This window comes from Dipodomys merriami, unplaced genomic scaffold (genome assembly GCF_024711535.1).
Source record: "Dipodomys merriami isolate MVZ:Mamm:240054 unplaced genomic scaffold, mDipMer1.0.p SCAF_25, whole genome shotgun sequence".
Classification (NCBI taxonomy): Eukaryota; Metazoa; Chordata; class Mammalia; order Rodentia; family Heteromyidae; genus Dipodomys; species Dipodomys merriami.
In genome coordinates, this window is record NW_027203937.1 from 12,822,991 (window position 1) to 12,840,464 (window position 17,474).

General features: G+C 42.9%; 1 protein-coding gene across 12 annotated transcripts in view; it reads left to right on the top strand.

Moving 5' to 3' along the window:
• The window catches only part of Tenm4 (teneurin transmembrane protein 4), an 805,909-nt gene that overhangs the window by 594,687 nt on the left and 193,748 nt on the right, over positions 1-17,474 (top strand). For 11 of the 12 annotated variants that reach the window (XM_070034906.1, XM_070034904.1, XM_070034908.1 and 8 more), the window contains 3 exons: positions 4,296-4,466; positions 12,104-12,318; positions 14,091-14,301. In XM_070034906.1, coding sequence (XP_069891007.1) covers positions 4,296-4,466; positions 12,104-12,318; positions 14,091-14,301 — 597 coding nt within the window. The remainder of the gene's footprint in view (positions 1-4,295; positions 4,467-12,103; positions 12,319-14,090; positions 14,302-17,474) is intronic. The other variant, XM_070034913.1, reaches the window with a different exon arrangement.

Here is a 17,474-nt window from a genome sequence, read left to right on the forward strand (position 1 = left end):
TGTATGTACACAAGTGTATCCTGTATGTGCGTGCCCATACTGAGACTTGAGCTCAGGGTCTGGACACTGTCACTTAGCTTCTTTGCTCAAGGCTAATGCTCCACCACACCACTGGAGCCATAGCTCCACTTCTAGAGGTGGAGATGAGCCTCATGGACTTTCCTGCCTACACTGTCTCCAAACCACAAACCTTAGAACTCAAGTCTTCTAAATTGCTAGGATTACAAAGATTAGCCACCAGCACCTGGCTAGAAGCAGGATTTTTTTTCAATGTCTTGTTGTTATTGTTTGTTTTTGCCTCTGTTCCCCCCCCCCCCCATAGTAACCAAAGAGAAAGTATATGATTGGTCATTCCCATGGTAGTTAGCAGAGTAGATGGAGCTTCCTGGCTAAATCAAATGTGTGTCTCTCACATGGCTGTGTGCACATGTACTCAGAAGAGGATGCTGTGCTCCATGGTAACTCTGCTGTGTTTTGTGGCTTTAAGGCTGTTACCTCCCCCCCCCACCCTCCCTCCCCCCACAAAGCCATTATTCATGATGTCATCCAGAAGGGGGTCAAGGTAGCACAACTGCCTTTATCTCCCAGATGCTGGGTTGCTACCTACAGAGTTGGAAAGGCCTGGGAGGCTGTTTGATGCAAAGGCCTGGAAGTCTTTATGATACCCACCTAGCTACGTTCAGCTAGTGAACAGGCGCAAGGCAAAGTAAGCAGAGCCTGGACCTCTCTGATAGAAAGACTGATAGTGTATGTTTTCAGGTTTGGTCAGTTCCAGATTCTAAGCTAGACTCTGCCACTTCTCAGTCATTCTTTTTTTTTTTTTTAATTTAATTTTATTTTATTTGTGAACATACTGTACAGAGGAGTTACAATTACATGGGCAGGATAATGCATACATTTCTTACCAAGCATTGCAGCCTCCTCCTGTGTTTACCCTTCACATCCCTTCCCAGCCTCCCCCCTCCCCCCCAATCCCAATCCTTCTCCTCCCCCCCCAACCCCCCCCCCCCGCACCGACGTTGTAAAGCTCCTTCTGGACATGACAACTTGTACTTCTCATTGTTGCAACAGGTCCACCTGTATCCTTAAACAACTGGTTTTTCCCCATCTCCTCCACAAGTTATACTGACATCAAATATAGTGAAAGCAGGGGTTATTTCTCAGTCATTCTTTTTTTTTTTTTTTTTTTGTCAGTCGTGGGCTTGAACTCTGGGCCTGAGCGCTGTCCCTCAGCTCTTCAGCTCAAGGCGAGTGCTCTACCACTTGAGCTACAGCGCCACTTCCGGTTTTCTGGTGGTTTATTGGAGATAGGAGTTTCACGGTCTCTCCTGCCCGGGCTGGCTTTGAACCTCGATCCTCAGATCTCAGCCTCCTGAGTAGCTAGGATTACAGGCGTGAGCCACCAGCGCCCGGCTTTCTCAGTCTTTCTTAATCAATTGTATATCTAGCTGTTGGTCTTGTGCCTTCATTTCTTCACCTGCTAAATGGGGTTATTAACACTCACCTTTAAGGATGGTTATGAAAGTTAAAGAAATTCTGTTTCTAGTACTTGTAACAATGAATGTCTAGCACGTGGTTACCACTCATAAATGATAGCATTATCATTTTAACTAACCTTATGTATCTTTAATTTTTTTAACTGAGATCTAGTATTTGTACCTAGTTGTAGGGTACAGTGTGATCATTAGATCCATACATACAGTGCATAATGATCAAATCCAGGCGAAGGCACATCATCTCTTCAAGAATTCATTATTTTTTCAGTGTTGGGAATTTTAACTTTGTGAATTTTAATATCACCTCTGAAAATGGAGCATGGTGAGGTTGCCATGAGGATTGGACATTACATATGCAAGTTGCAGGGTAGACTGCTGGTCACACAGTTTGTCCTCAGTAAACATAATCATGATGGGCCTCCATATTCCTATAGAATGTCCCCATATTCCTGTGGCCTTTCTGGGTCAGTCATCCTGTCCTCTGGGCATAGGTCTTGTGTTTTTGAGGGTTTGGAGTTGTTGTTTCTCTGCACTAGTGCTTGAACTCAGGGCCTGAGCTCTTTCCCTTACCTTTTTTACTCAAGCCTGACACTTTACCACTTGAGCCACACTTTCACTTCCAGCTTTCTGGTGGTTAACTGACAATAAGAGTCTTATAGACTTTCCTACCTAGGTTGACTTCAAACCTGTGCCTTAGATCTCAGCCTCCTGAGTCACTAGGGTGACACCACCAGCTGGCTTGAGGGCCTTGGTCTTCTGAATGGACTTTGTTAATTGTTTGACTTCCCTTGACTGACTGAATGCTGGCTTCCAGAGTTTGCCAGAAAGTGGCTTTTAGAAAATGTTCATCAATGGAACACAGGGGTGAGTGCTACCCACAGCATCCTGTGGAGTCCAGGGACCTGAATACCTGTTCTATATGGAGAAATTGGGGTAGAATTCTTGGAAGAACTAAGTCTGTACTACTGATAAGGTCCAAGTGTTGACTGCCAAAGCAGGTGTTCTGTCCTGGATCCTACTGTGCAAACAGACTCCTATCCTTCTCCAGCATTGTGTTTGTTCTTCACTATCTTATGGCCTCTTCTACATGGTTCTGTCAGAGCTTTTAGCAGTTACAATCCTGGAAAAAATATTTAAAAAATAGAAACATGTACATATACAGTATAAAATGAAACTATATAGAAGAAATTTAGTGAAATGTCTCCCTCTTACACTTAACCCAAAGCATCTCTTTCCTGTATAGGGTGATCCCTCCAGAAATATTAAAGCAGATGTGCAGTTTTGTTAAATGCAAAGTTAGTATGCCAAAACTCTTCTGCATGTTAGTGTTGTTCCAGAAAAAAAGAAAACAATACATAAAAAGCTTCCTCCCTCTTTTTTATGCTTCTCTACAATTTTATTGTGTGGATGTAACTTATCTAGTTCCCTATCAATGGGCTGGCTTATGACATTTTATGACTACAAATTATGCTGTGGAGAATAATCTTGTATGTACATTGCTTAGTTCATGTGTGAATATAACTGGAGGAGAAATTTCTAGAATTGTAATCTTTAAGTTCTGAGGGTAAAAGGGTGTATATATTTAAATTTTTATAGCTTTTCTCAAATACCAATTTATGCTCATACCAGCCAAGTATGAGAGCACTTGCTTCCCATTCTTGGCCCATATACTATATTTTCAGCCCTTTTTATCTTTGCCAAACCATATGTGAAAAATAATATTTCAGAGTTTAACTTAGATTTCTTTCACTCTGAGTGATGTCAAGTCTTTGCATGTGATTAAGAACCATTGGTATTTCTTATGCTAAGCACGGTCTCTTCATATTCTCTGCCTATTTTCTTTCTGACTTGTTGGACTCTGCGTATTTGCACTAGGTATTTTGTATTAAAAAATTAACTCTTGGTAAGTCGGGCACTGGTGGCTCATGCCTGTAATCCTAGTTACTTAGAAGACTGAAATCTGAGTATTTGGATTCGAAGCCAGGCCAGACAAGAAACTCTATGAGATTCTTTTTTTTTTGTAATGTTGGTGGTCCTGGGGCTTGAATTCAGGTCCTGGGCACTGTCCCTGAGCTGTTTTTGCTCAAGTCTAGGGCTCTACCATTTTGAGCCATTGTTTCTCTTCCAGCTTTTTTGGTAGTTAATTGAAAATAGGAGTCTTGAGGGCTTTCTTGCCTGTGCTGGCTTTGAATCCTGATCCTCAGATCTCAGCCTCCTGAGTAGCTAGGATTACAGGCATGAGCCACTAGTGCTGGGATGTTCAAGAGATTCTTTATCTCCAATTAACTACCAAACAAAAACAAAAACAAACAACAACAACAACAAAACAGAAGCAGAACTGTGGCTTAAGTGGTAGAAAATCAACCTTGAGAGAAAACTAACTAACTAACTAAATAAATAAATAAATTTAAGGAGAAGTGCCAGGCCCTGAATTCAAGCCCAAGAACTGGCATAAAAGAAGTTTAACTCTTTGGGATACAAATTACACGTTTCCTCATGAATACTGTTATTTTGTCTTTTGAAAGAAATGGCAAAGACCAACTGTGTCTCTTCCCTTCCTGACCTATGTCTAGCACCACCAGACTGTGAGCCCTGGAGGGCAGGGATGGAACGTCAGTCAATTATGTCCCCAGTCTCCCAAGCAGGGCCTGACCCTGTACGAGCTCTCCACAGGACCTGTTGTTGAACAAAAAACATGTCCATGTGTGTTCCCCATCCCACCCACCCTTCCCTTATGGCTTGGGAGTTCCATTTCCCCCTCTGGCAGAAAAAGATGACTTTTCTCATTGCTCACCACAGCCATGCACCTGTTTGGCCTAAACTGGCACCTGCAGCCGATGGAGGGGCAGATGTATGAGATCACGGAGGACACAGCCAGCAGTTGGCCTGTGCCAACGGACGTCTCCCTGTATCCTTCAGGGGGCACTGGCTTAGAGACCCCTGACAGGAAAGGCAAAGGAGCCGCAGAAGGTAGGGTTGCTGCGTTGTCCGTGTTGTGAGTCCCCTGTGTCTGCCTTTGAACCAAGGAGACCTCCATCATGCACGTCACGTGCCTGGCTCACAGCTCCATGCTCTGGCGCTTCCTCCATCCTCCGCACTCCATGCCGGCTGCAGTTCCACCTGTCTTCATCACAGCTCCTTGTCACTGTGAGCTCGGGGTGGGGCTCTGGCAGGGTCATGATGCTCAGTGTTATTCCATCCCATGCCTCCAGGAAGCTTTTTGGATGTTCACACTTCCTAGGGGATGGGGGGCGGGGAAGAACAATCGTTTTGTGGAGTTAGGGTTTTCCTGGGAAACCCCATTGCATGAGTGTGCATCTACAGAAGATGATGTGAGGAAAAGGGAGATAATGTCTTCTAAAGAAAGGGTTTGGGGACCTTGTAGTTTGATAGAAACACTGCTTCTGGTGACTTAGCATTTAACACCCTTGTGACTTGGAGTAAGTCACTTAAATCCCCTGAGCTTTAATTTTCTCGTCTGCAGTTGTAATAATAATCACTACTGTTTGTCTGGCGTGTGGGTTGCCAAGCTTCTTACCACGAACATTTCATCCCAGATTTAATCCTCACAAAAAACCCCTGTGAGGTAGGGATAATTATTTATGTCACTTCTAGATGGAAGAAACAAAGAAGCATAAGAACAAAGTAACTTGGCCAGCAGATGGTGGAGTCTAGTCTATGAAAATCTGTCTGTGACTCCAGAGCTCTTGCTCTTCCCATGAGCTGATCCAGCCCACCGTTATAAGACCTAGGAGGAGGTGTGGATGGGAAATCCTCCTGTCAATGAGTTAGATATTCCAATGTGTGATGGAAGTGTAGAGGTGGTGTTAGGGGTGTGGGATTTTTTGAGTGGAACTCCATAGACTCATGTTCCGAGAGATCTTTCTAACATGCCATGGACAGAAATTCATCCAAGAGTGACACAGATTCTCTAAAATTGGCACCAGGAAAGATGTCTGAGCTCATAGGCCAGTTTGACTGTCTTGCTGGGAAATGTGGCCATCATCCTGCATCTGCTGTGACCTGCATTATCGCTCTGGTACCCTCTCCATCAGCAAGATGGCTGAAGCTCCCTCCAGCCTGCACTGCTTGCATCTTCTTTCTCCTTATCTCAGTTAACTTTTGGAGTGGGGCTGGTATGTGTGTGTGTGGGGGGGGTATCTTTTGAGTCTCTGTTCTTTCAAGGATCTGTCTGCTAGCTGTCAGTTTGCCTAGCAAGGCAGCATCTGCTTGCTCGTGGGGTCTTCTTATGACCACTGAAATGATGATCCTGAAGTCCAAAGTCAACTCCTGATCTGTGGCCATCTTTAAGGGAAATAAGAAATGGGGGGAAAAAAATCAAACCTAAATCCTACCTGCTGTTTTGAGAAACAAAGCCAATCCTCTCCTTTGGAGAGATTTTAAGATTTAAAAACATCAAGTAACTTATACTTTCTTTGCCCCTGAATAGGATATGGAGGGAGATATCATGAACAGAGCCGTTGGAGGAGCTCAGGTTAAGAGTCAGTATCTCTGAGCTCAAGTCTAGCTGTTGCCACTGACTCATGGTTACAACCTTAAGCAAATTTCCCTGAATGAAGAATAGGCTTCATTTCCCTTCTCTTCACAAGGATATTGAAGGGAAGAAGGGTGAACAAATGCAATCATGCTATTCAGTATTTTTTAAAAAGGACATTGAGCTAGATTCTCTTTAGAGTGCCTTTTACTTTGCAAGTTCTACTCGCAAAATTAGTCATAGAATCACCACAATAAACTGATGATTCTTTAGCACCCTTCCCCCCACCAACTCAACGATTGCTTCTGTCCATGGTCCTGCCTGTCAGTTTATAATGCTCCCATTACTTTATAGTATAGAGTGTGGTTGAAGAATAGCATAAAGAGAAGACAGTCTTAAGATCAGCATGTTAAAACACAGATTTTGAAATATGCTTAACTCTCAAGGAATTGGCAAAGAATCCCCCTTAACATTATATGTTTTCTTCCCTCCATGATCTCTAACAGACATTCTTTAAGAAGGAATAGGATCTATCTGAAATCTCAAACTAATGAAATTAGTTTCTGGGTTATTTAAATTTTGTTTAGTTTTTCCCAAGGAACAGGAGGTCCAGATAAGAGACAACCTAAAATTGCTTATTGGTTCATTTTAATTGGAGTATTTTTGCTTAGAGGGATTATCTGTCATTATTGATGCAGATGGAAATCCTGTTTACAAAACCCTTAAATGCAGTGTAGTGCTAAAAAGTGGTCAGTGTCAGAAGTAATTACTGTGATGAAAAATGGACCTGCCTAGAGACCAGAGGACAAAGCTTCTTATAGTTCAAGGGAAACCACATGATTCTTATTTTTTTTTCTTGCCCTGGCCCACCAATTGCTACTCAGTTCATGTTTATTAATTGTAATGCTAAAACTCTCATTTCTAAGACATACATGAAGAGGGAGGGATTTTTTTTTACCCTCATGAGAGTGTGTATTTCTTGTCCTTTCTAACAGTATCAGTAAAGGAAAGTTGATTTGAGAATTAAGACATGAGTTCCTGCTCCACAGTGATGGGAAAGCAGTGTAGTAGGATAGAAAGAGGGCAAATGTGCTTTGGAAGCACACTCCAGGATTTGATTCTTGATTTTTTTCTCAGTCAGTTCTGGGGTTTGAACTCTGGACCTTCCTTGTTATTGCTAGGTGGCTAGGCAAGTGCTCTACTACCGGAACTATGCCCTCCATCATTTTTTTTTTGGGGGGGGTCCAGTTGTGGGGCCTGAACTCTGGGCCTGGGCGCTGTCCCTCAGCTCTTCAGCTCAAGGCTAGCACTCTACCACTTGAGCCACAGCGCCACTTCTGGCTTTTTTCTTTTTGCTTATGTGGTGCTGAGGAATCGAACCCAGGGCCTCAGGCATGCAAGGCAAGCGCTCTACCACTGAGCTACCTTCCCAACCCCCATCATTTTTTATTTTACAGGATTTTTCTAATAGGGTCTCACATTTATCCCTGGACTATGGTCCTCCTACTTATCTACATAGCTTTTAGGTATACACCACCACATTCAGCTTATTGCCCATAGGCATGAACTACCATGCCCAGTACTGACTCTACTTTTTATTGTTATATTAACTTATTCCAGTTACTCTAGCACATTTAGCCTTACTTGGATACTTCTTCCACAGAATGTTCATTTCCTTCTTCTTGTCCACTCAAATCCAAAGCCATTCCATCTTAGTTACTAAAATCCCAGAAATTCAGACTAATTAGTCATCTCTGCAGGTCATCCTAAGATTTGGGATTTTTTTAAGTATTTTAAAAGTTTTATATCTTTAATTATACAAATCCATATGTGACAATCCTAGTATTGTGTCTGTCATGTTTTTGAAAATAACACTGAACTGTAATTCATTCTATATTTTCAAAGTAGTTGTAACTATTCCTGGGTCGTCATGGGACAGAAACCAAATACAGCCACTTCCTGAAGCAAAGCCACAAGGACTTGTGTTATGCATTAATGGGGAAAGGAGGGGGGATTGAATAAACAAGCATTTCTGATGGTTGAATTGGTGGGCTAGGGATAGCATTTTCTTCTTTCTGCAATGAAATCAAAATTGCCCATCAGTTTGAACCATGCAAATTGCTCTACGCAGGCTCAGCTGGGCTCTCCAAAATGGAACAGCTTATTTTGATAACCAAATAAATTTCAAACAGTTGCTAAGGAAACTAAAAGAGTCTTTGTGCAAGTTATTGCATCGAAAAGAACCAAAAAGGTGGGAGGAGGGAGAGACGGTTAGCTGATTAGGAATTTAGAATCTATAGAGAAGTTTTCAGTTCAGAGAAGTAGACACTGAATGTAAAGAACAGAGAATTTCCGTTTTCCCAATCTTACTTATTTGATAAGCTATCCAATCATTTAAGTAGTTCCTTGAGAGGTTTCTTTTATAGACACGATTGCATATTTGCTCAGTATTGCTCTAGAAAGCCTGAATTCACCTAGCTTTACAAAGAAAAAGACAATTTCCACTGAACTCTGTCCTGTGAAACCTAATCATGCTTTTGGAGCATGGGTCATTCTAGCTAGACTCTCTGTCCTGGCAAGACTCTGGGACATCCAATGGTGGTATAATATGCTTCTCATGAATGGCTTAAGATCTTGGTTGCTCTGGATCTTCAGTGAGTTCTTACATCATAACCATGATCAACTTGTGAAACCCTAAAATACAAGAAAGTTCCTAACTGGGCTTTGGACCTACCTGGTCAAATCTTGATATTTTACCTGCTAGTGTTGTGAACTCCACCATTCTTGTTCTTAAAAAGAGAAAACACATCCTTGAGGATATCTCTTTGGGGTTTCCATATATCATTCATCAGTTTAATCCTCTTAAAAGCCTTATTCTAATACATATCGCATCTTTCCAGTGACTTCATCTCTAAGTGGTTTCCTTAGCATTTGAAACATTAGTGTGCTGATTTTAAGAGTGCTACAAGAATTTACTGAACGGGTGTAAATGAATATAGCTACCAATGTAGTTGGAATTCATTAAATGGTAGCAAAAACAACTACCTCTTCCTTTATTGCTATTTCTTTTATAATATCGGTTATTATTACCTTCCCAAATAAAAAATAGAGATAAGAATTTTTAAACGTAGAGCTTTTCTTTCCATCTGCCTCTAGCCTCTACCCTCCTTCATTAACCTACCATTTGAAGATTTTGCCCTGTGATGAGACATCTTCTGTTCTACTATACTCCCAGCTTGGTGCTTGGAATGAAGGGCAAAGAACCTTCTAGGAGGATGACTGGAAGGGGTTGCAAAAGGCAGGAAAGGAGGAAGCATTTCCCTCTGCCAACTTCTAGGCCAGCAAATGTCAGACATCTTTTCTGTCAGACAAAAATGACAGTTGGCTTTTTCCCCTCAACAGACCCCATCTTATGTCTGTGATTGGTCCAGAGTGGAGACCATTGAGAACTCAACCCCTACAGATTCAATCTCCCTTGTGAGATGTACTCTACTGTTTTAATTTTCTTGTACCCATGGGAAAGGTAATGTTTTCTTCCCATCTGGTATTTCCCTTCTTGAAATACTAGAAAGTATGATCAGTGCCCTTAGCTGGCACTGTTAGCTCAAGCCTGTAATCCTAGTACCCAGGAGGCTGAGATCTGGGGATCACGGTTCAAAGCCAGCCTGGGCAGAGAAGTCCATGACACTCTTCCTTCCAACTAACCATCAGAAAATCAGAAGTGGTAGTGTGCTAGCCTTAAGTGAATAAAAAAGCCAAATGAGCATGAGGCCCTGAGTTCAAGCACCAGTACTGGCACAAAGAAAAGGAAGAAAAGAAAAGAAAGAAGAAAGGGAAGAAAGACAACAAAGCCCCCTTCTCTGGGATAATAACACCATCTTTGAGCCTCTGGAGGCTGCAGAAGTCTGGAGGAGTCTCTGGCTTGGCCTCCTACCTGTATGGCTATACACCTTAGCTGATACATTGGCTATCTCCTGAAATAACACTTATTGGAGGAGAAAAGGAACTGTATGGACTTTTCCAGCAGCAAGCTAAAAGGAGAGAGCAGCTTTCCATTATTTATTTTCAGACATAGGAACTATATGAATGCAGACAGTTCTCGAATCCCATCAGCTCCAACTCTCACCTACTCACAAAGGAAAATGAACCCTCAGAATTAGCAGTCTTGTGCAGTCCCTATGAGTGAAAGGTTCAGAAAGCATGCTGCTTTTGTTTCATCCACCCCCTTAGTTCTGCCCCCTGGCAGAATTTAAAGCTAGGGTGTACCATTTTCTACCTGCCATTTAAAAAGGTTGCAGTACTGAGAACACACAGATCAGATGAAGAGGAATGTGAATAATTCTCTCCCATTTGAAAGCTTTGTGAATTTGGCTTCTGTCTTTGAAGTGTGTGATTCACAGTGTGGTGGTTTGTGTGTCTATTTCCAAGGTAAAAGTCTGGGGCACATTCCTTCCAGAAGAAATTCAGTGCCAACTCTTTCCCATGGTAATGGTAGAACACTCGGAGTACTTTTATTGATAGCATACATTTTAACTTTTTTTTTTAAGTTGTTGGCACATTTTTAATTAAAATAACATTTAACGGTTTGAAGCTAAAAACCTGATGTTTCTGCCTAGGAAGTTTATAAGGGAATGATAACATATGGAGAAGTTTAACATTTAAATTGAATTTTATTATTTAAAACAGTAAAATATTTTATGACTACAACAATGCCCTGCCAAGCTCCATTTCAGCATCAAATGTGCTTTGTAAGGAGTCTTACAAAGCTGGGGGGGAGGGGGAAGAAGGCATTTTAATTTCTTATTCTCCAAATGCTTTTTATAAAAAGTTCCACAAACGTGTTTTCTTTACAAATGACTTCTTGTTCTCTTAGAACATCTTCAAACATCTCCAACCGCAAAAAAAAAAAAAAAACCCCTGGAGCCAGGATGCCCAGGGGTCCTTGCTAATGACAGATAAAGTACAGTCCACTGACTTGATTTTGGCTTCTCAGAATCCCAAGGGTGGTCCTCTACCATCCCTGCAGTATTTCCTGCGTCCTCCTTCTCTTCAGAAGGCTGAGGTCTAGCAGGAAGTTAGGGTTTATCTCTTTCACATGTGAGTGTGTTTAATTACTCCAAAGAGGAAGTTTGATAAGCAGCTTTCCTTCCTGGCCCCTGTATTGCCCCCAGAAAACAGTCATTCTCCTGATCTGTGAGCACAAGACCTCACCAACCTTTGCCCCAGAGTTGTGCTAGACACAGGGCTAAGGCCAGATTGAACTTCCAAGTGTGGCATAGACTTCCTGCATGAACTTGAAAAATACCCTCAATTTTACCTCCTTTAACACAGAAATCACCATGAAAAGATAAGCATTTTTCAGACATTGTTTCTTCCCTTTAGAAAGGGACTTCTTCACCAAACCGTAGCCATGTTCTAAACACGAAGCACCATCCACATATCCAGCCTGAGAACTGGCTTCCAATTTATACTCATTAGTGAACTTTAAAATACCTTTACTCCACTCAAGTCATGTTTCCCACTGCTGGGAGAAACATTCCAAATTGGAACTTCAGTCACAACCCTCATTCCCTCTGCCATTTGTATTTTACCATACACACACACACACATACACACACACACACACACACACACACACATACACACACCACACACACACACACACACACACACACACACACACACACACACACACACACATATGAAATCCTAGTCACTCATGGGACTACAATTATTTTTAGGGTCATAATATATCTTAACAAACTGTTGAATTACACCGTAAACTGATGGTCCCTGGAGAGGACCCATGCTGCATAGAAAGCATATTTTTATTTTATTTTATTATTAAGTAGTTGTTCAAAGAGGTTACAATTCCATAAGTCAGGTTATGAGTCCAGTACATCTTGATTTATTTTTATCAGAACAATTTGAGCATCCCTGGGTGGGGTGGTAGTTTTGGACCTTGTTGGTGTGGGAGAGGGCAGAAGCATTAACTACAGAATATCATGGAGGAATGAGAGGGAGAGCAGAGTCCTAGCTGTGCAGATACTGATTCCTGGATGTATGTGGCTAACCAAGATGCTTTTGTCTTCCTTCTCCTGTGTCTTGGTAGGAAAACCCAGTAGTTTCTTTCCAGAGGACAGTTTTATAGACTCTGGAGAAATTGACGTGGGGAGAAGAGCTTCCCAGAAGATCCCTCCTGGTACTTTCTGGAGATCTCAGGTGTTCATAGACCACCCTGTGCATCTGAAGTTCAATGTGTCCCTGGGAAAAGCAGCTCTGGTTGGCATTTATGGCAGAAAAGGCCTTCCTCCTTCACATACTCAGGTAACCAGAACCCCACATACCACTGGTCCTGCAGCTCAAATCTTAACCCAAGGCAAAAAGACCAACCCACACCCTCGAGCCTGGAGGCAATGTCCTATATTTTCTACGATTTGCCCTTTCTCCAGTCCTGCTGGTCAGATGAGCAAGGTGAAATTCCAGGGATTTTGAAGAGAAAGGAATCCTAGGAAATCTCTTTGCTAATCTTTTCTGTGGTCTCTCACTCTCCTTCATGAGTTAAATTATCCATAAATGTAACCTAGAAGATGAAACTGTACTCAAGTGAATCTTTCTGTTCTCAGTGATGTCACCTTGGGTCACCCTCTCAAAGCAAACTTCCAAATCTGTACAATGGGAATATCCACTAGCCACTTTGTAGGGCTGTTGTGAAGAAGAAAAAGGATAATCTGTGAGGCATATGATCAGGCTCAAAATAAATCCCAGTCTTCTTCATTCCTTTTCTCATTCACGATTACACATTCACTCAGTCACATGTTTATCAGAAACACTTAGAGAACTTGTCCAAGTGACTGGAGGTATAACTCAGCGATACAGCATGTGATAGGCCCTGGATTTCATCCCTGATGCCACCAAAAAAAAAAAGAGAAAAGGAAAACAGCTTGTCCAAGAGGATGGATATATTAGAAGTCATGAATGAGAGAGAAGAGAAATTTGTGCACTCTTTTCCAGCTCAGAAATCAGAGCAATGTAAATCATGCTCCAGGCATTCCCCAGACCACAGTCAGTTAAGAGTTTTAGTAGAAATGCACACAGAACTACTTGCCAAGATGGAGTCACAGCATAATAGAGCAGCTTACTCCCCTAATGAATACAGATGTGTCATACTGTCCTGGGTTTCATTCCTCCAGTTCAACATGAGATAGAATACATCTCTGTCTTTTATTTGGTTGTAAAAAGCCAGCTAGCTAGGTAGTAACTCAGTGTCCTGGCTAATGGACCAATAGGTCTTACGCACCCACCTGTTATTCACATTGTGTGACAGAACTCTCTTGAATTGTAGTCCAGGAGGCTCCGATCAACTGTCATTAGTATTTGACACAGTGTGTAATTATTGATAGAGTTTGGGGCTAATCCACTTTTGTCTTCCTAAAACTGCTCCCTGAAACTAGAGTGTTTACAAAGGATTATTTGACTCAAATAGATTCTAATCAAATCTTCATCTGCTCATGACGGACATTCCAATGTTCCAATCCCAATCCTAGCCCCCTGATAGATCCCTGGAATCCCTCCCATCACTTGCACAGAGGTCACCCAGTCTCAGAGTGTCTTGAGTTTCTGGATAATTATGGGCCTACCACCGAAAAAACATGGCTGTCCTGCTCTAACAACACACTCACCATACATGCACCAGAAGCGAAAACAACACTAGACTAAAATAACATGTACTGCTCCTGCTGCACTCACAAGAGAGTCCAGAGAATATTGCCATCTGAGAGCATGATTCAAAGCCAGTTCAGACAGAAAACTTAGTGAGACTCTTATCTCCAACTAAGCACCCCAAAAGCCAGAAGTAGGGTTGTGGCTCAAATGGTAGAGAACTAGCCTTGAGCAAATGAAAGGTCAAGCACAGCACCCAGGACCTGAATCCAAACCCTATTATTGGTAAAGCAGTCCCTCCCTCCTACCCACCCCCCCAAGCAAATAAATGAAATCTGGGGAGAAGATTGAATAGGTTGATCTGTTGTCCTGTGTCTGCCTCCTTTCTTCTGTCTCCATTTGTGTTTCCTGCTAATTGTTCTCTCTTTGTGCTTTAGTTTGACTTTGTGGAGCTACTGGATGGAAGGAGGCTCCTGACCCAGGAGGCACGGAGCCTGGAAGGACCCCAGCGCCAATCTCGGGGTGTAGTGCCTCCATCCAGCCACGAGACCGGCTTCATCCAGTACCTGGATTCCGGAATCTGGCACCTGGCCTTTTACAATGATGGGAAGGAGTCTGAAGTGGTTTCCTTTCTCACCACTGCTGTTGGTAAGAAGCGCCACTCTCTGCAGTCTTCTTGGATGGGAGGATGAATGGGGACACTGAGGTTGACAATGAAACAAATATGTCATGCTCAGAGCTGCGACTGTCAGGCAGAATGTGGTATAAGGTCATCCTGAGTGGGCTTGCTAGGCAAGGACTTGGACATGAGATTCAGAGCAGGGAATGACAAGAGAAGAAGGCCAACCGAGGCTGGCCCCTGTGCCCACTGCCTCTCTCATGTTGCCTATGTGGCAGTGTGTGTGAACCAGCATCTGCCTCTCAAGAGTTAGGGCTGATAGGGAGGCTGGAATCCCGATGGCATGCATATGGAGGCAACATCTCTCTTCTTGGCACTGATCTCCCATCTATTTATCTTTAGTCTCACTCTGTTCAACTCACTGATTTGTCATTTGGGTTTGAGTTGGGATTGTGTTTTGCTTTTGGAGCCAACAAACCCTGGCAGCTAAGTAAAAAAGACAAAAGCTCAAAGAGAGATGCAAACAGCTTTGCAAAGCACTGGAGGAAAAGCATTATCACTCATTCTGGGGCTTCCTTGAGAATAGAGAAGTGTGTCCTTCCCACTGACAAAGAGTAAGTCCTGGTGTCCTAAGTGAACCTGAGCACTGTCGCTATGCTTTCTGACAGAAGAGAGCCTGGATCCCCCTCAGAAGCCCCTGGTGGCCTGGGTCCTGTTGACATAATTGTTCTTCTTTACCCATACTTCTATAAACTTTATCTCCTGCCCGGGTGGCTGTGGTGTGCTGAAGGACATGGGTGTTCTAGTGGTCTAGGTCAGAAAGGATTTTTTTTCCCCTGTGTTTCTGTTGGAAGTCCTGTGACACAGTCTAGAAATAAAGGCCCCCTACAAGAAAAGAAGCTTGCAGGAAATCACAGCTCCATGAACCAGAAGACTTGGGAAAGGAACCTTTTCCTGCCAAGTTCAATGTGATTCAGAGTTGAAAACTCTGCCTCCATCCTTGGCTAGGAATCTCTCTAACGTAGGAAAATGGAATTTATGGAACTCTTTTCATTTGGCACTATGTTTCCAAACCTTTTGCAAGACTCTGGTTTGTCTCTAAGTATTTATTTTCAGGTCATATTTTTTATTTGCCATTTTTCCTTTAGTATTAATAAGCATGGTTAATACGTTTCTGGTGTAAGTACATCTTTGTGCAAAGTGAGGAATGTGAGGCCACTGGGCATCTGGCTCTGATAAAGGAACTGTCTCTTTGTGCTCTCCTTGTTTTAGAGTCAGTGGTCCCAGCTGCTGGACCCTCAGTACCTGAAAGGGAAGGACTTTGACATAGTTCTCTGTTTCTCAACACTCACCTAGGTCTGATGTGACATGTCCCATGGTTGGCAAGGGAATGAGTGCAGGCATGATCTTTCCTTCCCTGGGCTCCCATTGGTAGGCCCCTTGGCCATCCCGATGTTGGCAGGTGCTATGCTGTTGGCTTCTTGTACAGTATAGTGGAAAGTATGCCCAGCTCTGGAGTTCTACCACAAACTTAGCTTTTAACCTCGCACAGGCCACTTAAGTTTTCCACCCTTTATTTCACTGTGGCTCAGTGAGTGCTGGTAACGTGTAGACTAACATCGCAGCCTTACTCTCAGTCATTGAAAGCCCACCTCTGCCTCTCACTTTTTAAGTCTGTCCTGGGGCTTGGACTCAGGGCCTGGGTATTGTCCCTGAGCTTTTTTGCTCAAGGCTAGTGCTCTACCACTTTGAGCAACAGCACTACTTCTGGTTTTCTGGTGGTTAATTCTCATAGACTTTCCTGGTTGGCTTCTTACTGTGATCCTCAGATCTCATCCTCCTGAGTAGCTAGGATTACAGGCATGAGCCACCAGTTCCCAGCTTCTGGCCCTCACTTTTACTTAAGCTATCCTTTTGTATCTTTTTTCCTTTGGATACAGTGGCTTCTGTTTAGGGACACAACTGTGGAGTCCTAGTGGTACCCGAGTGGTCTCTCTAGCCTGACTCCTCCTAGGCATAGTGCACAAGGAAGGATAGAATATTGGCTTGAGAACTGAGAACTTGCCCAGTCAGATTTGTGTTTTAATAACTGAGCATAAATATGAAAGGCTATTAATTTAACCCCCCAAAGGAAACTATTTTTAATTAGGAGATGCATCTTTGAGAAATAAGATGGTGGTACCAGGAGGTACCTTTGTCAACACTTGGCTTGTCAGAGCTTGCTAACCTGTTCTGTCATAATTAGGGTGATGGTTTTTGCTTTTCCCCCCTGGTTCTCTGTTCTTCCTTAAATGATGAAACTAGTCTCCCCTCCCCCCTCTTAACTGTCACATCTGTTAGAGCAGATAGGCTTTACCATGTCTCTCGACTTTAATATACTTATGAACAGCCTAGAGATCTTGTTAAAATGCAGAGTCTAGGCAAGTTCTGATAGCTTAAGCCTATAATCCTAGCTATTCAAGAAGTATAGATTGTGTGAGGATTGCAGTTTGAGGCCAGCTGGGACAAACGTTAGCAAAACCCTTACCTTAACCAATAGCAGGCACAGTGGTATGCACTGTCATCTCAGTTATGGAGAAGGCTTTGGTCAAGATCAGGAGAACTGTATTAGCCAGCCAGTCTAGAACAAAATAATTATTTGTAAGACCCTATCTCGAAAGAAAATTCTAGGCTTGGTGGGACAGATCTCTCATTTTACTATGGCAGGATGGTATAAAGAAGAAGATCACATGGGCTGGGAAGGTGGCTCAGTGGTAGAGCGCTTGCTTTGCATGCCTGAGGCACCACATAAGCAAAAAGAAAACAGCCGGAAGTGGCGCTGTGGCTCAAGTGGTAGAGCGCTAGCCTTGAGCTGAAGAGCTGAGGGACAGCGCCCAGGCCCAGAGTTCAGGCCCCACGACCGGACCCAAAAAAAAAGAAGATCACAGTCCAGAGTGGCCTGCGCAAAAAAGTAACTGTCTTTAAAAAAAAAAAAAGGAAAAAGGGCTAGAGGCACAGCTCAAGCAGTAGAGAACTTGCCTAGCAAGTACAAAGCCCTGAGTTGGAACCCCAATTCTGCTATAAAAGAAAAGAAAAGCAGAATCTTCTCCAGCAGGTAAGGGGACCTTAGGTTCTGCATGTCTGACCAGCACTTGATGATACTGATGCTGTTGTTGACCATGTTTTGATTAGCAAAGGATTTGATCACCTCAGAGTGTTCAAA